Source organism: Vigna radiata, chromosome 5, assembly GCF_000741045.1.
Source record: "Vigna radiata var. radiata cultivar VC1973A chromosome 5, Vradiata_ver6, whole genome shotgun sequence".
NCBI classification, from domain to species: domain Eukaryota; kingdom Viridiplantae; phylum Streptophyta; class Magnoliopsida; order Fabales; family Fabaceae; genus Vigna; species Vigna radiata.
This window is the reverse complement of record NC_028355.1, coordinates 33,558,902-33,585,204: the sequence shown is the minus strand read 5'-3', so window position 1 is coordinate 33,585,204 and position 26,303 is coordinate 33,558,902. Positions and strand designations below refer to the sequence as shown.

The window sequence follows — 26,303 nt, the reverse complement described above, 5'->3', positions numbered from 1 at the left end:
CCACCATAAGGTTCCAATATCAGCATTGCTAATGTATCTTCCTCAGCAACCATTTTCCAAGCTCCTTCTAGACCAGATTCTGGTATTGGTTCCTTTACATAGTCAGACTTGGCCTTGAAAGAGCTTTTGAATGTAGTAGTTCTGTCGAGCAAGAGTTCTAGAGGGTCATCTTTGTTGTATCCAGCAATGAACATAACTGATTGAATCCAGTTCATTTCAATGCAGTCTTTGGCCTGCAATCCCAGTTCGGAGAAACTCTCATTCATCAGTGGCATCAACCTGTCTATTCCTCCAAGGAACACAGAGTTGAAGACTGCTTTAAATGTCTTTGATTTGTCACCACTGTTTTGAGCAACTACTCTGATGAAAAGATCCTCATGCAGTTCAGGTGCTATGTGTTGCCACCTGTGAATCAGATTGTTGGCTCCTTCTTCCAATGTTCTTTCAACATTGAACACTGTAACAAGAGCTGGAACTCTCACCAACCTGATCTTCCATGCAAGGATGACTCCATAACTGGTAGCACAACCTCCTCTTATGGCCCAGAAAACATCTTCTCCCATGGATTTTCTATCATGAATCTTCCCATTTGCATCAATGAGGTAAGCATCAACAACATGGTCTGCTGCCAGGCCATGTTTTCTCATCATGGTACCTTGTCCCCCTCCACTGATATGCCCACCTATCCCTATACTTGGACAGGTTCCTGCAGGGAATCCATGAACTTTACTTTCCTTTGAAATTTTGTAGTAAAGCTCACCCAATGATGCTCCAGCCTGAACCCAAGCTGTTTCATCAGCAAGGTTAACTTGAATGGAACGGATGTTGATGAGGTCAACCATGACAAATGGGGTCTTACTGAGGTATGATAGCCCTTCATAATCATGGCCACCACTTCTGACTTTGAGCTGCAACCCAAGTTCTTTGCTGCATCTGATGCCTGCTTGAATTTCTGATTCATGGAAAGGTGTCAGAATGAGAAGAGGGTTCCTTGAAGAATTCAACCATCTAGGATTCTGCTCCAATGATTCCAACACTGGAGTATACAGTGAGGAGGATGTGGTGAAGATGATTTTTTCAATGGATTCAGAAATCCCATCAAGTTGATTTATGAAGCACTCCTTGAATTTGTTTTCAAACAAGGTAGAAGCTGAACTTGAGCTTGGAAGGAGCAGTATCAGAAACACTGCAAGATAACTCATCAGCATGTTTTCTTCTCTGCTTTTGGTTAACTGTTTTATGTTTCATATATACATACACATCTGCACATTAATATTGTACCAGAGAAAATGACGAAGCTAATATTTTTTTTCCATTAGTCCAAATCATCCGAAATAAATAAAGTGAGGGCAGTGATATTTCCAACGCAGAGAAAAGCTAAACTTTAATTTTTCTTTGTAATTGGCATATCTGACATCGGCAGCCACAATAAAGGCAATCCAGTGACGTATGTTTGAAATCAAAATCAGTATACTATCAAAGAAACCAATACAAAAGAAAACTTTTTTTACACAAGAAATCAATCGCAGTTAGTTAGATGTATTATTAGCACTTCAAATAGTATGAAATCAAAGTTTTGAGCTCACCGTTTCAGACAGTCCGTACTGATCTCGATTTGGACGAATTTGACGGTCTCTTTCGAGATTACTGCCGGAACTGTCTTTTTGAGATATTCTTCCCCTAATTCTGAAAGATAAAATCAAGATTCTTCAAATCTGGACCAATCAGCAAGTCAACCTTTTCACTCTCAGTTTTTTCAAGAAAGAAAGGAAAACGATGTAGCAAAAACATACAGCTGTTATTAGATGAACAGTTTCAGGAAAGTCTATTATTTCATCCAAAACTAAAAGAATTTAACAATTTAAAAAAATACAATTATTTCTATAGGGTGAGTATAAGATAAATAAATAAATAATAAAAATAATTTTATATCTTTTTTATCTTTTTTTTTTCTTATTCAATGTATGAAGTAAATAAATAAATATAGAAATAATAATAATAATAATAATTTTATATTTTGTCACTTTGATGATGTAGAAAACCAGTAGAGTGGTGAAATTGTGTGATGTATGTATGCTTGAAGTTGGTAGCTCAAACGTTAATAGAAATCTAGAATTCCTCCGTTTTCACATCATTATGTTAAGAAATTTAAAATCAACATTATTTTAATTTTTCCTAATGTAATAAAAATTTATTATTTATAATTTATTTATACTTCTAAAAATATTAAAAGTTGACAACAAAAATTAAAAACAAATTAATGACGATTGAATTAATTCTGTAAAATTTTATAAATTTTTGAGATGGTAATGAATCACCATGTTTCCCTAGTAGCAACATCAACAAAATGTTAAAATGCCGAACAATGTAAAAATTTGTTTTATATTTTTATCTAATCAATATTATTATCAATGATAAGGTGGTTCATTTTCGTAATAATTACCATAAAAATCCTATCAAAACAAGATTATTTCAGATTAATTAACCATGTATTAAAACTAAATAGCAGAAGAAGAAGAAACTTACAACAATTGTTTTGTAAAGCACAGATTACAAGGAGCTGTGCACAAAATCATAATAGAACAAAGAGATAAAATACAAGCTATCCCCCTACCCAGAGAAAGAAGGGTCAGTTTTATATTATAACAACGAAATTTTACATTCAAAGATCAGCCAAAAAAAAAGAACTTTTGAGATTGCACAAAATGAACCTAATCTTGCAGACCTATGTGGGTACAACCATCCCAGAATTGGGTGATAACTGTGACAGAAAAAACCAAAAGAAGAAAACAAAAAAGATGATCTGTATGAGAAGATAAAATGTAACCTTACATACTTTTTTCTGCAGCACAAAAGACTCCTGAACAACTACACTATCACCACAATATTTTTCCAACTCTTCTGCTTTGTTTTTCAGAACTGAAGCCTTACCCTCTGCATCTACAAGTTTGTGAAGAACCTGCGCTTGACTTTCAGACAGTTTCTCTTGTTCTTCCAATAATGACTGTTGGAAATTTGCTCCATCCTTCAGGTTTTGCTTTGCTGCCCTTGAGAAGGCTAGGTATCCAATCTCAGTTTCAATCTTCAGCCGGAAAATGTGCTCGAGCTCAGACTCAACCCCTTCGTATTTTATCTCAGAAAAACCTGCCGTTCTAGCAGATTCATCACCAGAAATCTTTACACTACTCAAGGATGTTTCAAGTTCAGCAATCCTGGAGTCTTTCAGAGCAAGCACACCTTGTAATTCCTCCAACTTGCCTTCCAAAATATTTATATTTTGTGTCAGGCTTAATACCCGAGGATCCGAGGAACTCGAAGCAGTTTGTTTGATTTCTTCAGCACCAGACTGATCAGAATGGCTTGATTTATTAAGTCCAAGATCAACACTAGTACCAGCAGATGCACTGCTACACTTGGCAGAGTCATCAACATCCGGTGAAATGGCTTCAATCCCAATCTCCCTGAATTTCTGGAGTTCTGCAAGAGTAAATGTTGATTGATCGTCAGCAATAGCAAATCTATATTGGTTTTTCTTACTTTAAACCACTTAACACAAAAGAAGGAACTTTAACATACCATAAAAAATTAACATGAAAAAAAATTGTTGTTTCTCAGTATTATGCAAATAATCTACTTTCGGCATCAACACAAGCAAACCCTAAATAGATTAAAGGAAACGTTATAATATAGTCATTAACTATTTAAGTAAAACAAATTTAAATATTAATGAGAAATAGAAAACAGCACATGCTGTTCCAACAGATAATAGTTCAGATAGATAGGGTAGGGAGGTAGCATTGTAGAAAGTAGAAAGCATAAAAGTCAATAACCTATCTTTCACTGTTTCCCGTTGCCGATGTCATAAATGATGTATTTGACCAACTAATAGGACCAAGAAAAATTAGCTGATCTAGAATTCATATACTCTCTGAATACATGGATTTGACTCAAACAAATAGATGTAATGTAATCTTAGTCGTTAATGAAAACATTACTGGTGGATCTTCCTGTGCACGCATGATTTGTTATGCATGCACACTAAGTATTAACCATTAAGCATAGATTTTCTAATTAACATCTAAGAATAATTACGTCCCCCTCCATGGACGAGTTGGTCACTTTTATAGGTGCTGGATCATGAATAAATGATCAACAACCAATATCATAGTACCACGACAAACAAGCTAGTTTTGAAAAGGAACAGAAAATTAATACATTATGTATGGTGGTCCTACTAAAAAAACAAAGCTTTAATCGAAAAATACAAGCGAAGTGTGAACATGAGCAAGAGGACAACAGTTTTTAAATTTAACATTAGTGGATTATATGATTTATCAAAAAGGATTACAAAGGAAACTAGAGTAGACCTGTAGACCATCACATATTTAAGGTATATAATAAATTAATCAAGAAGTTTAAAAGAATAAAAACTATAAGGAAACAGAATATTGATCATTCAATGATTTAGTTCAGAACAAATTCAGATTCATTGGATAAGCCTCAACCACATATCACGTATAATGTATCAGTGAAATATTTATGGAATGTCCAAAATTATACCAAAAACTGCAACTGCTACTCAAATTAAAACGATAGTTTTGTTTTCAAACAAGAAACAGACTCCTTCAAGCAATCAGACCCTTCACTATTCCCCATGCAAGGTGCTCAACAAGGAGCCAAATCCGTTTAACAGAACCAAATCAATGGATTCCTCTGGTTCAATTTAGAAAAATATAAAATGATAATGTTTAAACAGTTGTGAAGTTCAATCAGACCGAAACATATCAGGTCAGTCATTGCATTGATATCTACTGTTACAGCTTAATTGACAGCCGAATTAAATCATGCAACAGAATCCAATAGTCACGAAACTTCTAATAAGGTAATATTTGCATCATAAATTTTCTAAAGGATCATAAAACAAAGAAGCATAACAATATCGGTTGCAAAATGATGAGGTGCAAGAGAAATATTCACAGAAAAATCGAAAGGACAAACCTTCTTGAAGTGCCTCCTGGACAGCCTGAAGGCTATTAACTGATTCAATTAAGGGATCTTCAATGGATGATGGTTGGTTGTTCACACTTTTTTCTTCTGTAACATCCCAAGACAAATTTGTAGCCAAATTCTCCGGTAGAAGATCTTCGTCCTCTACAATATTTTCGTTGCCATAAACAGCTTCAACTCCCTCAGTGAAATGTTCATTAACATGTGCTTCACCACTATTAACTCCATCATAAATATCTGTCCTACCACTGTGTTTTCCATTACTAGTAACTGAAAAAACACCCTGCTTAAAATTGGAGCTTCTAGAATCAGATTCCAAACTAGAGAAAGAATTTTCTTTCTCAATTTGGACTCTTCCACCTCCTCCTGGTTTCTTACTGCTTTCAGTCCGTCCCTTCCCCTGTTGAACTCGTTGAGCCGAGTTCGGTAAATGCTTTGAATTCACATTCTTACTACGGTTTTTCTCAGGCCTCAACTTGGGCTCACTAGCCGCCGTAGAAGACTTGCTACTCCGATCCTCGCTATTCTCAGAATCAGTTCCAGCAACAAAACCAGATCCAAGTGCGTATCTAGAATCCGAACTCGAACCATGAATCACATTCCCGTCAGAAAACACTACATTCCCAAACATATTCGAAGATCCATCGCTTTTCTCCTTAACATCACGCAGATAAGGTTGTTTTTCACTCAAATTGGGATTGCCGGGCAACCCCCTCTTCAAGGCTTTGCCAGAATCAGCACTTGAATTCGGATCTTTAACAACATTTCTCCTAATTCTCTTCCATTTCTTCAACCCAACCCCCTTTTTCGGTGTACCTTTGGAATTCACTCCTTCCCCACTATCCACTTCAACTTCATCGACCGTTCCCTTTTGATCCAACCCGTTGACACCCGAATTTGCCTCGAATCCCAACCCAGTGTTCTCGTTTCCATAGGAACCACCGTTTCCATTTCCATCATGATTCACTTCGTTCTCTTCCACGGATTCGCTACCCAAATCCATGATCAGTTTCGAACCTCTTTTCTAAATCTGGACATGGAGATCAAAACCCACTTAAAATAAATTAATTGCCGGTTAAGCAGCAAATGAAATGAGAATTCAAGAACTTCAATACAAAGCAAAAAATAATAATAACTCAAAAAAAAAGAAAAAAAAAACGGCTTTTTAAAATAAGCAATCAAAAAATTGAATGAGAGAGAGAAAGTGAAAAGGAAGAGGATCTATGAATTAGAGTAATTACCTCATAAACGAAGTCCTTGGATTGGACACGGAAACCCTAAAATTTGGGATTTTGATGGGAATTGTAGTTTTATAGGCCGAGAAGGGATTGAAAGAAGGAAGCGAAATATAACATTTTTAAATTAATTATATATTTATGTACATACAAATCATTTCATTCCTTTACTAAAATTTTCATTTTTTTTCTTCTGAATATTATAAAAATTTAATTAAGGCTGGTTAGCTTATTATTTATTAGATTGCATAGTTTAAGGAAATAATTCGATATTACAATATTTTTAAGTATAATTATTATTTAACTCAACATTTATCATTGCACTGTGGAAAGTAGAACATTAATTACTAATTACACATTTAATCATTAATATTAATAGAACTGTAGAAAAAAAAAAGTTAAATTAGTGAGAGACAATAAATTATGCTTTAAATTCTTTTTAACAATTTAATATCTAACCATAGATTGAATAAATAATCTGATTGAATAATTTAATTAAATAAATAATATATGATTTGATAAAAAGCTGAAAGAGCGACAATGACGAACGTGGGCCACATGGAGATGGTGGCCCACAGTCATATCATATCATAGAAGCAGTGTACCTGGATCACAGCTTCTTCACTACAACATAATCTTAAAAAACATATATACTTTTTAGTTAATATGCACCTTTAATAAAATTTATTATCTTCAATAGAAAAGGTAAATCTTTTTAACACAGTAAAATCTACTTTTTATCATTTCGGAAATAAAGTTAAAAAAAAATGTGATGATTATTATTTAATGGTCACTGTCAAAACAAGTATCCTCCATAGAAGAAATATATATATATATATATATATATATATATATATATATATATATATATATATATATATATATATATATATATATATATAGATATATGAAAAATATCTGTATACTGTGCAATATATTGTTTCCTTTTTATAATTACTAAGTTGTATTAATAATTGTTATCTTTTTGTATTATATTTACTTTGATCTTTAACTTTTTAGATAAAATATGATATCACTTTCTAAGGTATTAATGATTTATATTTAATGTCTTAAAAAAATGTGTTTGTAAAATTAAAATATGTCCATATAGTCAACTTGAGCACAATAAACTTTGTTGAATAATTGATAAATTTGGTTGAGAAATTCTTTTGACTTTTAACCAAACTGATAGTAAACATTCAAGAAAAATAATAATAATAAAGGTGTATGTATGTCAAATAATATAATCATAAATAATAAAAACTTGGATAATAAATCTCTACAGAACCTAACAAGCCCTACCAGACTTGTAATTCAGTTTAAATTTCAGTTTTAGGTGCAGCAATTTGGATGTTGCTCTCATATTCTTCATGAGAGAAGCTCTATTCCTAAAAAAAACACTTTTAAGTGTAAAAAGAACATGATATTTTTATTCATTTCAAGGTATGGACACTTTTCCAATAATAAATTGAAAAAGGGAAAAGAAAAAACACTTCCCATAAAGCTAAAATAGAATGCCACACTGACAAATGAAGTTTTCTCATTTTCTCTTGAACAAAGAAAAGTCTCAATGTTGAATTACTATAAATCTAGCATTTAAATCTATCATTACATTTGTTTTTGTTCACAAATTACAACAGTTCTAATAGCAGGGCAATTTCATTGAGTGCTAAGTTCCCAAGAGGTTGAGCCCTTTCGTTAAATTATTACTTTTTAATTAACTTCATGATTAAACCGTTTACTAAGAAAACTTAGTGGTCTTCACATATATGTTGAGAAAGGTTAACCTCTTGGGATTGCACATCAATAAAATTACCCTAGTTGAGATATAAACTTATCAGCATTTACTGAAATTCATTTTGTTTTCAGAATATTTACTGCAGTACAAAAAGTAGAAATACCCTGCACTGATATTAAGTTGTTCAGCCACCGCTAATTGGAGGTATTATGGCCAACTCATCTGTGTCTTTAACAATGCTTGACTCGTTTGTATACTCCTCATTCAGAGCCAAGACCATACACCCTCTGATTTCTTCCAAACCTGGAAACTTCACAACAAGCTTTTTCAAACAATCATGAGTAGTACTTCCAGATGGCACCTCCAATGGCATCTCACTCAAGCCAGTGAGATCACGTGCTCTAGCAAAAAACAACACTTTTATCTTCACCAGAGAACTTTCCTTCTTGTTCCGAGTGTCATCTTCATCCAAAATCTTAGTATCTCCTACCATTATATCCCTTTTCTGCTTACAAGTTATTGGAGACAAACTAGTATGTTTCTGCAAACTGCAGAAAATTAAATCTGACAACACAAATCAATGTTTATTATTTATTTATTCAATGCTAAAATAAATCAGGGGAAACAATTCCACCAAAACCAACTTTGGCTATTAAAAACATTAAAATGAAAAATATCCAAGTCATCTAACTGAAAAAAAAAAAAAAAATCTCTCTTTGTACAGTGAACATGAGAACATGCTTCTGGAAGTGGATGCCAGTGAAAAGTGTCACAATATTTTTTTTTTTAGGTGGGTGGGGTGGTTATTGGAGGAAGACAACCAAACTTATAAGTCAGAAGCTTCCACTAATTTTTATTTGATATAGAAGACATAAAAAAGAAAGACATTTTTCAGTGCTCAGCCAAGTATAGGGAAAATAGAAGCCAAAATGAAGACCAGAGTTAGTGGAGGCAAACATTTAGTTATTCATCATACTTGAACTCATTCCATTTAAAGGAAATAAATATATGTTAGTGAAAACAAATGGCAAGTTACGTTATGAGCAAATGTGATATTGCTGTTCAGATTACTGAGTAAAAAATTTGCTGAACCTGGACCTGCTTTCAAAGCAAACTGGGATACAATGGTATGGAATAATGGGCAACCAAGAGCACAAAGCTCCCCATTTAGTGGGGTCTTGAAAGGTTATATATAAGCAGCCCTACCTCCTAAAGCAGAAATTGAACCAATGATTTATAAGCCACAAAGCAGCAACTTTGTTGGTGTGCCAAAGCTCACCCTCTATAAAATATAATGGAATTATAATGTAAAGTTTTGATGGTTTAACACTCCTGTATGTTTAAAACGGCACTTGAGTTTGAGTATCTAACGCAAGCAACACATTAAACAGTAAATGCTGTCCAACATTACAATATGTAGACTCAAACTTCACTTAAAAAAGTTACACTGAATGGGAAAATTCAGAAAATTTGAAAAATGAAATCTCAACTTGTTATTAGATTTATAGAACAAATAACATAACGCAATCTCAGTTAACGTAGCACAGTTTAATATATAAGTGGTGGCAGAAACAATAACTATGCATAAATAGCACTTGTAACTCATAAGAAGAAAACAACTAATTTTCAAAGGATTTGTTTCAGGTCTGAATTATACAGTGTGATCAAAGTTAAATTTTACTTGTTACTCTAGTTGTTCTGATGACCACCAGGTACTGTAATTAAATAGTTAGCATTGGTTGTTCTTTCATAGCAACTGAAAGGAAGTTGACCTCATTCAGTGTATCTGGATTCTGGAATGCTAAAATAGAATATGATTTGGTCTATCTTTCAAACCTTTCGTTCAGAATATTACCAAACAAAAAAGAAATATTTGATTTTACAAATATGGTGGGTGAGATTTTGTCACCCATAACATAGAGTCATGGTGCCTGGACAGAGTGACATGAGATGTTCTGTAAAAAGTGGTCACATAGATCAGTAGTGACCATAATCCAAAGGAAAGGCTTTTGTTTGAAGCTTCCAACCTTCCAAGGAAACGATAATGGTTGAAGATGATGAAAAGGGTATCAGTGATTGTACATTACACAAAATTATTATACAAATTATGTTTCTCTCAGCTCCTAATGTTATATACAGGGGACATATATGATTAGAAAATCGAAAACCATTTTTCAGAGTCCAATTTTGATAATTCATTTCTACTAACTTTCTCAATGAGTTATAGCACAAGGTATGAATCAATCTCACACCAAAAATTTGTACTAATCAGATGTTGATATAATAATAATTCCACACAAATGAAACAGGGTGTTTACTCTTCAAACCGAATAAACAAAAACCAAAACCAAAGATCCAAATCCAACAAGAACAAGAAAACCCTAAATTAAACGAGAGAAGAAACGAACCTGGAGAGAGAAAATAACGTTGGCGAAAGAGATCGTTCGTGAGAGGAAAAAAATTATTTACCCTGTCAAATTGTCTTATCCAAACACGCCGTTAAGTTATGTTATAACTTTTTCGTAAATAAATATATATATTATTATTATTATTTATGTAGTTTTATTTATATTGTATAAATAAATTAAATTTATTATTTATTATAATGTTTGAAAACTATGGTGGAATAAAAAAGATTTAATTATTATAAACATTTCTACCTGCACCCCAATGTTTTCTTTCTTACTCTTATAATCTCAGTGAAATGACTCAATTAGCCCTTATTAAAAATGATTTAAAATCCTAATTTCATTTCAGGTTTTCTTCACGTCATTGTCCACCTCCGTTGGTTCCAAATTATTGTAAGATATTTATTTCAAATAAAATATATTTATATAATCTTATATTAATCATAAATACACAAAAATCTCATGCAAGTCTGACAGCCATAACATGCTATAAAAGAAAATAAAACTTATTAAAAAACTATCTGATTAAAGAAAATATGTAAAATAATCTTAACATAAGAATAATACAAATAGAACCGAAAGATGTTTTTATGAAATAAATTACTTAGAAATAAAAATTATAATTTATATACTAGCAATACATTTTAGCACTTTTCCAAATTATCTTTCTTAAACATATTGTATTACCTTTATTATCATACTAGGTTCTAAGATAAATATAGTATCATAATAAATATCATATGAAATAAAAATATTATATTAAGATACATTTAATTATTTTTAAATCATTCAAAACGAAATACAATAAAATTTGTAGTTTTTATGAAATTAGAAGAAATAATTATATTTTGACATGCTTTTTTACGTTAACATTCAAATGATATATAATAAATTTTACTGATAAATTTTTTCAACTAATCAAATTACATAATTTAAAAATTATTGACATTTTAGTAAATGTAACTGACACGTGTCATTGTAGTACTAGTAGTATCAGGTCTGAGTGTTTGGTTGACCAGTCATTGGTCCAATTTCCAATAGATTCTCTTTCCAACTGCAGTACTATACCAACATAATAATTTTCTGTATTTCAAAATTAAAATAATTAAATAAATACATCTTCGGAATAATTCGAAGCAAATTTTCTAAGTATATTTAGCTTAAATCGAATTAAGGAATGATAATATTGTATAAATAAATTAACTTTATTTTGGTATGATAGTTTTCTGTTAAAAATTTAATAATAAATATATAAAATAATATATTATTATAAAAAATAATTATTATAGCCATATGTATGATTTTTTTTTTAAAATTTTAATAAAAGTATTTTTTTGAAAAAAAATGTTATGATTTGAATAATCCCTTTAAATTAACTCGGAGTACGTATTCAATTATTTCAATAAAAAACAGCTCTAATTATTTTCTTGTGAGAAATTTTTTTTATTTTCTTTTCAATTACAATGAATTTTTCTTATATTTGCTAAAAAAAATACTAAAATGTTTTTCTTGGCTTTAATAATATATTTTTTCTTCATGTAATGTAATCTAACAGTTTTCTTTGTTGTTTTCTTAATTTTTAGCCTTACTTCTTAAAATTCTCAAAATGTTTATTTTAAAAAATCATTAAATATAATGTCTAAGATCGGTGAAATTTTGAAAATCATAATTTTTAAGATTTAATCATTGGAGAATGGACTTCAGATGTTTAAAAATAATTGTAGTAATAGTTTTTGGTGAAAAGAAATCAAATTATCTTAATTTATTTTAAACTTAACTTGGTGGTTGAAAGATAAAAAGTTTAAGACCTTTTACTGATAAGAATATGCTACTATTTGAATGTAAAATCTACACTTTGTCAGACAAATTATTTTAAAAAATTATTTTTTTCTAATGTTATTTGAAAAATATATATATATATATATATACATAATATTATTATAGTATAAAGTTCAATTATTCAATTAATTGGAAACTTAAAATAGTTGAGTTATGAAGAAAACTTTGGTGTTTGTGCAAGTGACAACTTTAACTGCAGGTGTTTTGATTTACAGCATGTGAAGATACAGAGCCAAGTGAATAAGACAAAATGAAAATTGCACTATACTGCATTAAACTATTAGCATTGATTCTGCCATGAAAAGAACTAATAGTATTGAAATACTACACCATACTTGCTTTTCTTTTTCTTGTTTACATTAATTGTTATGTGTGCATTTGTTTTGGCAGAGAAAACAATATTATATGATCAATTCAAACTTGGGAGAATCCACCCCCATGTTAGATACTCTGCACATCTTCATGAAGGAGAGAGAAAAGGGTACCCTGAACTTTGACAAGGGCCATTTCTTCTCTTCCTTTCAAAGGGTACCCTGAAGTTGAAGTTGAAGCAGATGCAGAGAAGTAAAGGGCATTCAAAGTTTTGTTTTTTCAGCAAAAAATGGTAGAAAAATGAGGTAACATGATTGTTTTTAGAACAGAAGTGTTAGCATTTATCATACAAAAGATTGGCTTAGTGATGTGAGAGTGACTTACATTTTCTGTGCTGATATTGTTGCTGTTTCCTTGCCACAACAGTAATAGTTGAGTGGCCAAAACTGGAAGCTGAAACTCATCTCCCCACTTTCACATTCAAGCATACACCTTGGATGCTTCACAACTCACAACAATCAGTACAGCTGCTATTGTTGCAGTACAATACACAGCTTCAGATGCTAAAATCCAAGTGATGAGTTTGTTTACCACATGCAGAACTCTTGTGTCTTAGCCTTTTACTGTTGGATTGCATTTATGTTTTCAGGACCAAACAAATGCTGTAGGGTCACTATCAGTGCCACACAGATACATTATTCAGGTTTTGGGCATTCTAGCTGCAAATAATAGGTTTTTTTAAGACCTACCATGCCCCCACATAAACAATAGAAGAGCCTTTGCTAATTATTAAGAAACAGATGTTGCAGAGTGTAGAGTGTAGAGTAATATGCTATGTATATCCATAGTGAGATCTAGCCCAAAAGGCCACTAAAACTGCCGTTGTTAGCCATCTTTGAAGAGTTTTTATTCATGGAAAGTGAAAGAGAGGACAACAACAACGGCACTGATTCAACACACGCTGCCATCTCTAGCACACTTAAAATTAAGATTGTGAGCTGCAGCAAAAGTGGGGAGAGTTTAGACAACTCAAACTTACCTTCACCAAACATAAACAATGGCATAGAGTCATCACCATATGGTTCTCCTCTTGTGTCACCACCTTCATCTGCATTTGTTTCTGCATTGCAGTCTCCATATATATCTCCAAGGGCCATTATACCAGACCCACCTAACGGATCTCCTTTGGAAAACCAACCACCACTACTAACAATAACCACTTCCACCACCAACCCTTCCACCCCTGAAGATGTGCCAAGCAGTTCCTACACTCCCCCTTCTGATCAATATGAGTTCTCTGACGACACTGCTGACACAAGGCTCAAGTATGTGACATGTGTTCCTGAACCGGCTCCTCCACGCATTTCATTCTCATTTCCAGTCCCTAGAATTTCCTTTGCAAAAGGTCCTATCTCACCTGCTACCAATGCCAAACTCAGAAGCTGTGATGTCTATATTGGATTCCATGGCCAGAACCCCAACTTGGTGCGCTTCTGCAGGTGGCTTAAGTCTGAGCTTGAGCTTCAAGGGATCGATTGCATGCTTGCTGATAGAGCAAAGTACTCAGACAGTCAGAGTCATGAGATTGCTGATGGAGTCATTTGCTCAGTGGCTTTTGGAGTGGTGGTTGTCACAAGTTCCAGCTTCCTCAACCATTTTAGCATGGAGGAGGTGAGATTCTTTGCTCAAAAGAAGAACTTGATTCCCGTCTTGTTTGACACTGGACCTGCAGAGATTATGGCTCTTCTTAACTGCAAATCAATTGACAAAGAATGTAAGGAGGCAATAGATGGACTTATGAAGTGCAATGAATTCAATATAGAGGCCAATGATGGTAATTGGCGAAGCTGCATAGCGAAAGCTGCGGGTATTTTAAGAGCAAGACTTGGTAGGAAGAATGCTGAGCAGAAGGATAATGTACAAGGACATGAGAACTTACCCTTTCCAAGGAACACATACTTTGTAGGAAGAGAAAAGGAGATTATGGAGATTGAGGGTCTTTTTTTCGGTCGAGGGAATTGCATGGAACAAGTACAAGATCATTGTAGGGTATTCACCAAAGGAGAAGCTAGTGGAAGTGGACAATCTGAAGGCCTTGCAGATGAGGAAAGTGAACCAGTGATAGCAAGGTGTGGGAGGTATATCAGTCTAGAGATGGGGAGAAGCAAAGAACCAACTTTAGAGGCTTGGGTTGAACCGATCATGGGAAACAACTCTTTGAAGAGGTTGAAGAATAAGAAGTCAAAGAGTGGAAGCTACAAGAGCGTGTGTAGCAGTGTGATTTGCATTAATGGGGTTTCTGGGATTGGAAAGTCAGAGCTGGCACTAGAATTTGCTCATAGATACCACCAGAGGTACAAAATGGTTTTGTGGGTTGGTGGTGAAGCCAGGTATCTGAGGCAGAACTTATTGAACTTGTCTCTCAATTTGGGACTGGATGTTGGTGCCGATTCTGAAATGGAAAGGGGTAGGATTCGTAGCTTTGAGGATCAAGAATTTGAGGCATTCAAGAGAGTGAAGAGGGAACTGTTTGGTGAGACTCCTTACTTGCTGATAATTGACAATCTTGAGACAGAAGTGGAATGGTGGGAAGGGAAGGATCTGTATGACTTGATACCAAGAAACACAGGAGGAACACACGTGATTGTTACTACAAGATTGTCCAAAGTAATGAGCTATGATACAATTCAGCTTCCACCTTTGCCATTATCTGATGCAATGATTCTGATGATAGGAAGAAAGAGGAAAGAGTATTCGGCAGATGAGATAGACCTGCTTGAAAAAATCAATGAGAAACTTGGAAGGTTGAGCATTGGTTTGTGGTTGATTGGTTCACTGTTGTCTGAACTTTCAATAGGCCCTTCTTGTCTCTATGAGGCCATTAACCAGGTGCCACTCGATGAAGATTCAAACTCTTGCTACATGAGCATTGCAGAAGGGCAATGGTGCAAGAGCAACCCTTTTCTCATGAAGACCCTTCTCTTTTGTTTGGAAACTTTGGAGAAAACTAAAGCTAAAGGGAACCTTTTGGCCATAAGAATGCTGCTTGTAAGTGGCTGGTTTTCCCCCTCTCCCATTTCATCCAGTTTATTAGCCAATGCAGCAAAGAGCATTCCTACAGTGGAAAGCCGTCTCAAGAAGTGGACCAAATCTCTGAGCCTAACAACAAGTTGTTTATCACCACGGACCTGGAAAAATGAAGAAGAATCAGCAATGCTTCTTGTGAAAATGGGACTAGCTAGAAGGGCTAATCAACATGATGGATGTTGGCTTCATTTCCACCCCATAACACAAGCATTTGCCAAAAGAAAAGGTGGTTTGCAATATGCCAAGGCTGCAATTCAAGGAGTGAGGAAAATGGGAAGCCAAGTTAACTCAGATCATTTATGGGCCTCAGCTTTCCTTGTTTTTGGGTTCAAATCTGAGCCTCCCCTGGTGCAGCTGAAGGCAATTGACATGGTTTTGTACATCAAGAGAACAGCTCTTCCTCTAGCAATTCAAGCCTTCACCATTTTCTCAAGATGCAACTCATCCTTGGAGCTCTTGAGGGTGTGCACCAATGCTCTTGAGGAAGTTGAGAAGTCTTTTGTGTCTCAAATCCAAGATTGGTCTTCCCATGGTTCAGTTTGTTGGAAAAGGAGGCTGCAAAGAGGCCAAAAAGTAGATGAATATGTATGGCAGGATGTGACCTTGTTGAAGGCAACACTGCTGGAGACAAGAGCAAAGTTGCTAGCAAGAGGGGGCCATCTAGACAGTGCCAAGGAACTATGCAGAACATGCATCAGTATCAGAACTGTGATGCTTGGCCATAACCATGCACAGACCTTGGCTGCTCAAGACACATTGGCAAGGTTGGTCAGAATGAGGAGCAAGATATGATGATGAGAGTATGTTTGTTGTGTCATCACTTTTACTGTTAAAAACTTCATACAAACAACACCTTCAGTGAAGTTGTGTAAATGTTACTGTGGCAATAAGCATTACTGTGTATGAATGTACTACTAATATTCCTTCTCTGCCTCAAAAAACAACCATTACTGTGCCAAAATTGTTGCTCTTTGTTAGAGGCATTTACTGTAATGTTGGAGAAAACTACAGTGCCAATGGAAAATCTAATAGTTCTTTTGAAGCACTATCACATTAAATTTTGAAAGTGAAAAAAATGCAAAGTATGTCCCTCAAACTGTTAAAATCACTTTAATCCAAAATTTTAAACTGTAGTTTTTCTTTTAGTTCAATTATAATATTTTTATATTGTGTATTTTACTATTACTATATTTTTTAAAAATCTTAAATTTTAAATAAATTAAAATTTGACATTTATTTTAAGTAAAAATCATACTTTCACAATGCTAAAACAATAATAAATAATGTAAATATTGCAATGGTTGCAATATTAAAAATACTGAAAATAGCAATAAAATAAAATTTTCATATATGAATATCAATAACTTGAAGTATAATGTTTGAATAATAAAATAAATAAATATCATAACAATATAATAGTTAAAATAAGCAATACAATATAAAAATAACCAATAAAAACGATTAGAATAAAAAAAAATATTTATCATTATATCTTGAAGGTACACTGGGAATAATAAATATTATAAATAGTATAAAAGTGAAAAGGATTATGTAATATAGAAATATCAAAATAATTAAAAAAAATAAATAAATTTATTATCTTTCATTATCAGTTTGCCATCCATAAATGGATAAAATAAAATAAATTCTACCTTATGGGTAGAAGAAGAAGAAGAAGAAATGATAGCATTTTACCTTAGGAATAAAAAAAAAATTATATTATGATATGTTCAAGTTGGAAATGTTATATTCACGTAGGAATTAAAATAAATTCTAAAACAACTTCCAATTTTCACCACATTTTATTTTTAACTAAAAAGTTAAAAAAAAATCCAAAGAATTAAAAATCTTTATCAAACATTTTTTATGAAAATAATTTTTAATATTAGTCTCATGAATATTATTCTAAATATAATTAAATCTGCTTATGAACAAAAAGACTTGTTGCATGGCCAAGAGAAGAATGCATATATTGTACATATAATGGTCAAGTGAATCTGCTTGTTTAGTTGAAGATCATATAAAAATAATTAAAAATATGTGAAAAAAGAGAGTTAAAAAGTGTTTTATTAAAAGAGTAGAAATAAGAAGAGAGAAGAATGAAAAGAAGTGATAAATAATGTAAAGAAAAGATTATAGATTTCACCTTTTTATGTTTGTTTTAAATGTTTTTCATAAAATAAATAGATTTTCTTTTTGTGTTTGTCTAATTTTTTATTTTTAAAATAAGTAGTTTTTTCTTTTCTTTTAAAAAGAAAATCATAAATAATATTTTTAACAATTAGTTATTCTAAATTTAACCAAAATGTCTCTATATCTATTTAAAAATAATTTTCACCAAACAAACCAATCTATTTATACTTTCACTCATCTATTCCATTTCACTTCAACAAAATAAAACATTAAAACATTTTTATATATTTTAAACAATAATACTAACGTTGTATAATTATTTTAAAATTATAATTTCCATTACTTGCAAAAGAAAATTAAATTAAAATTAGTTGTTTTAAAAATTAATGATAAATCATTATTGAAGCATAATTCATATTATATTGTTATCTTACCGTATACACCATAGATTCTTACACCTCTATTATATTCCATTATATAACACCTTCATAAATTTCTTTTTATATTTCAAAAACAAAATTATACATCCAAATGTAAAATTTGCATTCTAAAATATATAATCAAAAATATTATTTTATTTTGTATTAAGAATCCAAAATATATTTTTTTTGTAATTTAAAAGCACAATGAGACACAAAGATTGTATGTAGAATCGTACAATTATTTATGGAAGTCCAAGTTGAAATTATGGAGGTGCAGGAAGAAATGGCCCACCGTCCATAAACAATAAAAAAAACATGGGTGTATTTGAAAACATTATAACACTTGTAAGTTTCATATTTACGGGTGATTATTGTGAATAAATACTTTCAAAAAGACAGTGATCTTATAAATTTTCCAATAACTTCTTAGAAGAGAAAAATAAATTTAAAGAAATAAAATAAATTAAACTTACAAGTTTTTTCCAAAAGAAAAATAGCATGAAAAGACTGCAACTATTCATAAATTAAGTGAAAACATTAGCATAAAATAAAATTTAATGCATAAATTAATTTTAATCTATAGAAGAAACCCAGAAAGAATTTCAATTCAAAGCCACTGTATTAAATAATGGTCAGATACTTGGGCAAATGTGTTACAATGGAATATTTTACAATTTTGCATCATTAGACACAATTCTCCTCTAATAACCTAGCAGTGGCAGAGGCATTAAAAAGAGATAGTAGAACATTAGACAATATAGAATTCAGCTTACATAGTACATAATTCCAAACAGGAGACAAATTATAATAATGAAAAAAGAAAAAACATAGCAGCATTTCATTTTTGTATAAAGCTGGTGACTAACAGGGAACCATGGTTGACTAGTACAAAACATACCACTACATAATGTCTCCTGAAAGGACTGAGTGACCAGAGATCAAAAGTGCTTCTGATAATCCTGTGATGGAGGTTGCTCCCATGGCCGGAAAAAACCTACACAGAGCAATCAAATTAAGTACATTGCAAATGTGAAATCTGCACACCAATATTTTTATGTTGTTGTTTTATGAATTCTACAATTCATTAATTGCATCACATTAAGCTCCCAATAATCAATTATGTTTCAATTCTTCATCTGGCCATGGTTTAAGTAGCAATCCTTTATTCATATGTTCAGCGCTTCAGGCGCATGTCTATGCAAGCAATGTTTTAATTGTTGATGCAGTCTCATAAACCCCACCTCCCTCACAAAGAACACGCAGAACAGAAATTCCTATGATTCACTTGTTAAACTAGTCTAAACATCCTTCCCAATATAACTGTTGAAGTTTTAGGACAGAGAAGGTAAACAAGAAAATCCTCGGTAAACTAAAGCTTACTATGCTGTAAGCTTGTTACAATTACAAGTATATACATGAAAGGAAGTAATCCTTGAAAAGATGAAGGCTTCATCACCCATACGTCCTCCCCTTTTGAGACCAAAACCAAGTCCCAACAGCTAGCCAGGCAATGCTTCAACACGTGGCCATCATCGTTTTGCCAAACAAACAACTCACTTGAAATATATATATATATATATATATATATATATATATTATATATATATATATATATATATATATATGAATATTTAGGAAAACATAATGATTTTATAGTGGATTACCATCCTGAGTTTTCTCTCAAGTTTGCACATATAAATCATATGCACGGCACATGTGAGTCATGCATCGCACTTGTTATGAACGTAGATAATCCAAGGATCACTAAATGACTAGTAAGATATCTTGTCAGTCATTTAAATGACAAAAAATAAACAATTATTGAGACAATATCTATTTCATGAAAAGGCAACCTACCTCTATTTGTTTGGTTGGTCCTTGCAGGGAAAATAGTTTACCTTGCATATATGCGTGCAGGCTACTTGATTGTCAGTTTGTCATGTATCAATAGTTTTGGACAACAGATCACATGTTGCCAATACAATTGCTCAATAATTAATATTTTATTCCAGCAATTGACAAGGCAACAATACCCTGATTCATACTATTCCAATATAAAAGATTATTCCGAAGTACCCTACAGTTATATATATATACACACACACACACACACGCGAAGGAGATCTGGAAAATATATAGAAATCCTTCTCCTAGAGGTTTTAATGAGAATCACATCATCCCAGTGACTGTCACACGGTGCCTGACGAAAAAATATATCATGTTCACAATAAAGGAATTATCTGGTCACACGATAGTGAACTAACTCAAATGCCACCTAATTTCTACCAATGACTCCCCTTTGTTAGACAGAAACATGACATTTAGATCACAGTTGTAATAGATAGTCAGTTTGCCATTTCAGTATCCTCAAGTACATCTAGTCCATATTTTCTGCACGAGAATGCAACACCGGTAATAGTGGACCACTTCAATACCCAGAATCATGAAAAGAAGTATGCTTTCCAGTTGGCAGATATTTTCCATATCACAATCTGCAATAAAACTGCGACATCACCCACATAGACCACCAAATAGATCTCGGTGGTCACTGTAAATCATCTCAAACTGCTGAATAACAATGCTAAATCTCCCCAATCATGGCTAAAGTGATGCCTCAATATTCAAGGAGCATTAGGCATTCGGCAGAATAATCAAAACTTCTTATGGTGTTTTCTTCATATAAACCTCTATAGCAATTTATAACAAATTGTGAACGCAGACGGCAGCCATAAAGAGAAAGACATAGACAAAAGAAATTTTACCTGGTCAGAAGGTATCATCTTAACCCAACCCCCACATCTTTGTCTAGCAATAAACAACCAAACCGTGCTTTGAGAAAACCAATCTGGCCACTTGGCCAACTTTAAGTGTGTATGCACAGAAACAGCCAAACGTATATTTGGAAAAAAGATCAAAGAACCAGCCACCAAGAGCCAGTAGAACACAAAGCAACCATCATGTCCAATCCACCATTGTTCTTGCAAAACGCACAATGGCACAAAGACTTCTAAGTAATCTTTTGGTATAGAGACAATGAAAAGAAGTGCCCAAAGTATAGTAGGGTGAAGATAGAAACGGTGACTAAAATCACCCATGCAATTCAGACCAAGAGTGGAACAAATAACATTGCAATAAGAAACAGAAAAACTAGTTACCATAGATGGGATTTTGCAAGGTAACAGAATTGGAGAAAGAGAGAAAACAGGTGCTTTAAGAGGTCTGGCAATACGATTAGAATGTGAGCAACAACAATTAAAACCTGAACTGTGCAGAAGAACCAGTCAAGGAAACATGAGGAGCCTCATACAAAGGGAATGCTCAGCAGAACTTTTGAAGGAGGTTACATTTGCATCGATTAGGTAGCAGTTTGCAAGAACATCAATACCCTTTTTGAAGCCAAGAGTACCCCTAGAACATAAATTTGTGAACCTTGGCACAAAGTTTGTCCCATTCAAGGTCAAGAACAAAGCACATGCACGGTGCAGCAAAACCCACAAAGGGACGAGAGATACAGATGAATGTAGAATAAGAATAATCTGGTTTAGTAAAACCAAAGGGGTTAGCAACTAAGCAATCCACAATGAGAACTGCATCACCCACCACCACAAAATCTCAAAAGAACATTACTTTGAAGGGCTAAAGTATGAGCATTCTTTTAACTAACAGTCTTTACACTTTAAAATGCCATTTTGCTGAGGGTTGAGATTGCATGAAGATTGATGAAGTGTCCCTGCCCTATGTGGTCAAAAAGTTGTAAACAAAGCAGAAAATTATTCATGGCCGTATCAAAACAGAGAAGATATATCAAGGTACATATTTGATTGTGAAAGTACAAAAGGATTCAAATATAGAAAGCAGTTCAAATATTTTCATTGTGATTATGAAAACCTAGTGCAACAAGAATAATCATCAATAAATATCAAAATACTATAATTCCAATATTAAAAAGAAACCCTAAAGTCTTACATTGACTAAAAGTACTGTCTGATAGGAGCTTATAAAGGTTAGGCAGCCCCTCCTTTTACAAACTAATTTGATAGGGATGAGTTAGACTTAATTTAAGATGATATCAAATCTCGTCCTAGATTTACTATTGGACCATTTACCATATCATCTACATACTATAGAAGCAGCGCAATTAGGATTGCCGATACCAGGGTTAACTAGTTCAAAAGGAGGACCAACTAAATGATCAACACAAAAATGAAAATTTTGGAATTTGTGGCAGTTTTCTATTTAGCAGAAACCAACAGTAATCAGTGTGACTAAACCTGAGAAAGAATTGATTATTACTTAAATAGCCACGAGCAACTATCCCTACATGGTTACCCCGTTCAGAAAAAATGGCAGAGAAGGAATTGATGAATCTGTATCAAGATATACAGTAGCATGTACAGGTGAGGAAAATCCCCCATAAATGTAATGGTTAAGCTTTGGTATCATGTCATCAATGACAGCTGACACGTAACAGCAAAATGAGCTTTTGGCTTCAGCAACCTTAATCTAGCCTAAGTACAATTTTGAACAAATTAATAGATGGTTATATTTCAACCACCTCAAAAGTCCACTTAGTATTAGTGCAATAACCTACCCAATCACCACTCAAAACTGCAGCATCAAATATCCACTAAAACGAATTACATGTACTTTTAACAAATAGGAAAACAAACCATTAATAAAAATCTGGCATACTTAATTCTCCGAGCGACATATATATCGAATCATCCTCAGCAAGTGTCCCCTGGAACCAAAAAGAATGAATTATATGGAAATCATCAAATATGATTATTAATAAATATCTTATCAGGATAAATAATCATTTCATTGTAGATTAAAAAAGCATGCAGCAACCATCAAGTCAGCAAAGGCTGTTAAACGGACTGGTAGAAATATATATCTAGATTTGAAGGTAGTATTGTACCGTTCCATTATGAAGGCCCATTTCGTTGTGCACAGAGCTTATGTCAACGGGTGGTACTGAAGAACAGTTAGGGAAATCTGGCCCAAGCAACTCTGATATCATAAGCCCATATCCATCCTGAACATCATGTATGTCAGCAGCATTTTGAGCTTGGTTGGAAAACCCTTCAAGGCCAGGAAACATAGTTTCTGTCCTGTGATTTCAAAGACAACATATTACATAGAGTTGTGGGATATATGAAGGATGTTTAAAAGTCCATGCTCCAGCAGGTATTTTCACTAAGTAACTGAAAGAAGCAGTGAAAAATAGGAAGTTGGAAAGCTAACATAAAACTTAAGAAGGGAAGGAAGAAGGGAAGGAAGTAGGAAAGCATACTTTCTATCCATATTGTCAATTGACTTCTCTTCTTGAATGGAATCATTTTCTAAATCAATTACTTCAATCTCTTTGCCATTCGCTGCGTGAGTATTGAATTTGCTTGATACACTAGTATGACTCATGCTCAGATCTATGTCAATTGGCACGGCTTTCTTTGCTTCAGAGACCGAGGGGGAATAAATAAGAACTGGGTGATCAACATGACTTTCATTCCCTTCAGACACTTCAATGAGATTCAGATCACAGGTTCTAAACGAACTCGGCAAAGAAGGCTTCTCGTCCGAACACTGAAGAAAAGGTCTATCTCCACCTACTGTGAACTGAGAACCGCTACCCATCAGGCTCCCCTGATCAGAAGTCATAGTAACTTTGTCAATGAGTGAAATACCATCTTCTACCTGGCTCTCTTTCACTTCAATTGGATTACCATGCAAAAAGTAACCCCCAGTCTTAGGAACAAGGGAAGGCAACCATTCCCTCAGTCTCTTGCTGTCCTCCCTCACATCATCGTCTTCATCTTCCGCAACCCGCTTTTGACCCTGTTTGCCATCCAAGGAACTGCAAACTCCATACCCCGGTAGTGTAGCACTAGACTCTTGGTTGTTATCCTGAATAAAGCTTCTATCCTGACCTGACTGACATCCTAATTCTTTCACATCATCGACTTTAGACACAGCATCTAATTCTCTCACATCCTCAGCTTTAGACACAGCATCCAAGTCTCTCACATCCTCGGCAACACTAACAGGTTCTACCTCGGCAACATCCGCATCAACATGCACCATATCATAACTTTTCTCCCCTAGTAACTCACCCGATGAGGAGCCTTTAACAGACTCATTTTCAGCCAATACTTCCTCAGCTGAGTCAGCTCCTTTAAGATCCCCTACATCATGTGCACTCCCAGTACCATCTCCATTGTTCCAAGCTTTCAAATTCTTGCGTGTGATCGAAGAGCGCGTCCTGGTGGGCACCTTCACAGACTTGCAGAGTGAAACCAAATCAGCAACAGCCCCACTAGAGCCACTATTCTCCTGATCACTCAACTGCGCAGACACATTCCTCAATCTCTCACTATCATCATCGCCAGCACCACCATCCTTCACCTCCTTAACCCCAACACTCACACCCTCCAAATCATTACCAACACCAACTCCCATATCCACATCACACACATCTTTCCCTGCACCACTCGGCTTCGTCTCCACCAATTCAGCACTCACCCTCTCCTTATCCCTATCCTTATCATTCAAATCACCACCATCCTCACTTCTGGGCGAAAATTCATTCGAATTTGATTTTACCAAAGCATCGTCACTACTATTCAGGTGTTGGTGCTGATGCTGGTGCTGGTAATGGTGCTGGTCCTCCTCCTCTTGATGTCTAACACTAAATCCACCACTTTCATAATCATCATCTTCACCATCCCTAACATCGTTGGCCACGCGACCAGACCAAGATCCATTCCTCCTATACTCCCTCCCCCAATCCATCCCATTGCTCCTGCTGAAGCTCCCTCTCCTCCTCCCCTTCTGCCCAAATTCATCAAACCCCAATTTCCTCCTCCCATCCACGCTCCCAAGCCTCGCCAGCGCCGACTGCCGCCCGCCACCCTCCACGGGAGCCTTTTGGTTCTGCCACTTCGTCGGCAACGCGTTGGGCGGCAGCAGTCCCTGGGAAACCAAATACTCCGCCGCCAGCCGCCCCGCCTCGACAAATATATCCCCTCTCCGTCCTCTCCCGAGACCCCCTTCACGCTGCCGGTACTCTCCCGTGTAAAACCCTCGCGGACTGCGCTGCCGAGTCTGCATAATGCCCTTTATTCTCCCCCTTTCTCTTTGCGCGATCAGATCAACCCAATTCAAATTACTCCCCTCAAAATCTTCAATCTCTGAGCCATACAAGAAATCAAGGTTCCCCAAAAAGAATAGAGGAGTTAGGTTTGAGGGTTCTGATGAAGTGGTTGTTGATCAGCAGTTGCAACTACAGAGGCCGCAGATTGGATAATTGATTCGTTACAATTCAGACTTTTGCAGAACACGAAGCTATGATCGAACCTAACAAATTGAATTGTCACCTCTCATTGTGTTAGAATTTCCTTTTTCTTCCTTTCTTTGTGAAAAGTCACTGCCCTAAGTCAATTTCATGGCTCCAACATCAATTTGCTATTACATGACACCTATATATATATGAATCACTGATGTCTTCTGCGAGCTATTACTTTCAAAAATGAAAATGTTTATCAACAACTTTGATTTCTGAATAAAAAGCAAACAGAGTTAAATATATTTTCATGCTTGTAATTAAGGAATAATTTTAATTTTTATAAACTTTTAATTACACCTTCACTTCTTAATTTTCTAAATCAATTAATTCCGTTTATAACATGTCTCGCTTTCCTAATAAGTTATTTTTATTCTCTTTAATCTAAATATTAAAGTGTGTAAATTGATTTAATTTATAAAAAAAGTTATTTAATTTAGATATTTTATCTTATCAATTATAATTTTGATATTTTAATAACATAAGTATATAAATCGACAATTAAAGAAAAGGGAAAGAAAAATCAATACAGTGATATATATTGGTTTTGCTAAATCTACAACCAGTTTTCTTTCAATAATAAGGGAAATTTATTATAATGATTGAGTTTTATCAATTCAAAAAAACAATTCTAACTTTCTAAACACCTTGAGAGTAATCCCAACCCTTAATGAAGAACGCAAAGGTTCTTTCATTTTGGTTAACTTGCACAGGAACACAATCCTCTTGATTGCAAATGTATAAACTAATCTTTAAGGAATACACCAATAGTGTAAATAT

General features: G+C 34.0%; 5 protein-coding genes across 15 annotated transcripts in view; 1 reads left to right on the top strand and 4 right to left on the bottom strand.

The window, feature by feature from the left end:
- Positions 1-1,808, bottom strand: part of LOC106760645 (berberine bridge enzyme-like 23) — a 4,071-nt gene extending 2,263 nt beyond the window's left edge. The window contains exons 1-2 of the mRNA XM_022780270.1: positions 1,587-1,808; positions 5-1,232 (exon numbers count right to left, since the gene is read on the bottom strand). Coding sequence (XP_022635991.1) covers positions 5-1,208 — 1,204 coding nt within the window. The 5' untranslated portion in view covers positions 1,209-1,232; positions 1,587-1,808. The remainder of the gene's footprint in view (positions 1-4; positions 1,233-1,586) is intronic.
- Positions 1,809-2,531: 723 nt separating this feature from the next.
- On the bottom strand, positions 2,532-6,378 carry LOC106762759 (WPP domain-interacting protein 2). The gene is made up of 3 exons (XM_014646815.2): positions 6,249-6,378; positions 4,999-6,037; positions 2,532-3,477 (listed from the first exon to the last, which is right to left on the bottom strand). Exons 2-3 carry the CDS (start codon positions 6,008-6,010, stop codon positions 2,726-2,728), a joined length of 1,764 nt encoding a protein of 587 aa, XP_014502301.1. The 5' UTR covers positions 6,011-6,037; positions 6,249-6,378; the 3' UTR covers positions 2,532-2,725.
- Positions 6,379-7,765: 1,387 nt separating this feature from the next.
- Positions 7,766-10,488, bottom strand: LOC106760960 (molybdopterin synthase sulfur carrier subunit). 6 transcript variants are annotated; one of them, XM_022781545.1, is made up of 3 exons: positions 10,389-10,488; positions 9,073-9,189; positions 7,766-8,544 (listed from the first exon to the last, which is right to left on the bottom strand). In XM_022781545.1, exon 3 carries the CDS (start codon positions 8,471-8,473, stop codon positions 8,165-8,167), a length of 309 nt encoding a protein of 102 aa, XP_022637266.1. In that variant the 5' UTR covers positions 8,474-8,544; positions 9,073-9,189; positions 10,389-10,488; the 3' UTR covers positions 7,766-8,164. The 6 variants fall into 6 exon arrangements, with proteins under 6 accessions (XP_022637266.1, XP_014499901.1, XP_014499903.1 ...); XM_014644415.2 differs by having other exon boundaries at positions 9,079-9,189; XM_014644417.2 differs by having other exon boundaries at positions 7,766-8,528; positions 9,079-9,189.
- Positions 10,489-13,431: 2,943 nt separating this feature from the next.
- On the top strand, positions 13,432-16,668 carry LOC106760644. Its single transcript, XM_014644060.2, has one exon. The coding sequence runs from the start codon at positions 13,452-13,454 to the stop codon at positions 16,416-16,418; it is 2,967 nt and encodes a 988-aa protein (XP_014499546.1). The 5' UTR covers positions 13,432-13,451; the 3' UTR covers positions 16,419-16,668.
- A 2,110-nt stretch (positions 16,669-18,778) lies between these two features.
- Positions 18,779-25,673, bottom strand: LOC106762047 (uncharacterized protein At4g26450). 6 transcript variants are annotated; one of them, XR_002668042.1, is made up of 6 exons: positions 23,478-25,673; positions 23,103-23,295; positions 22,874-22,922; positions 21,855-21,916; positions 20,944-21,717; positions 18,779-19,175 (listed from the first exon to the last, which is right to left on the bottom strand). XR_002668042.1 is itself a non-coding variant. In XM_022781544.1 (5 exons), the coding sequence occupies exons 1-4, from the start codon at positions 25,289-25,291 to the stop codon at positions 21,858-21,860; spliced, it is 2,115 nt and encodes a 704-aa protein (XP_022637265.1). In that variant the 5' UTR covers positions 25,292-25,673; the 3' UTR covers positions 18,779-19,175; positions 21,855-21,857. The 6 variants fall into 6 exon arrangements, 3 of the variants coding, with proteins under 3 accessions (XP_022637265.1, XP_014501218.1, XP_014501217.1); XR_002668043.1 differs by lacking the exon at positions 18,779-19,175 and adding an exon at positions 19,177-20,673; XR_002668044.1 differs by lacking the exon at positions 18,779-19,175 and adding an exon at positions 19,177-20,673 and having other exon boundaries at positions 21,441-21,717.
- Positions 25,674-26,303: the final 630 nt, after the last annotated feature.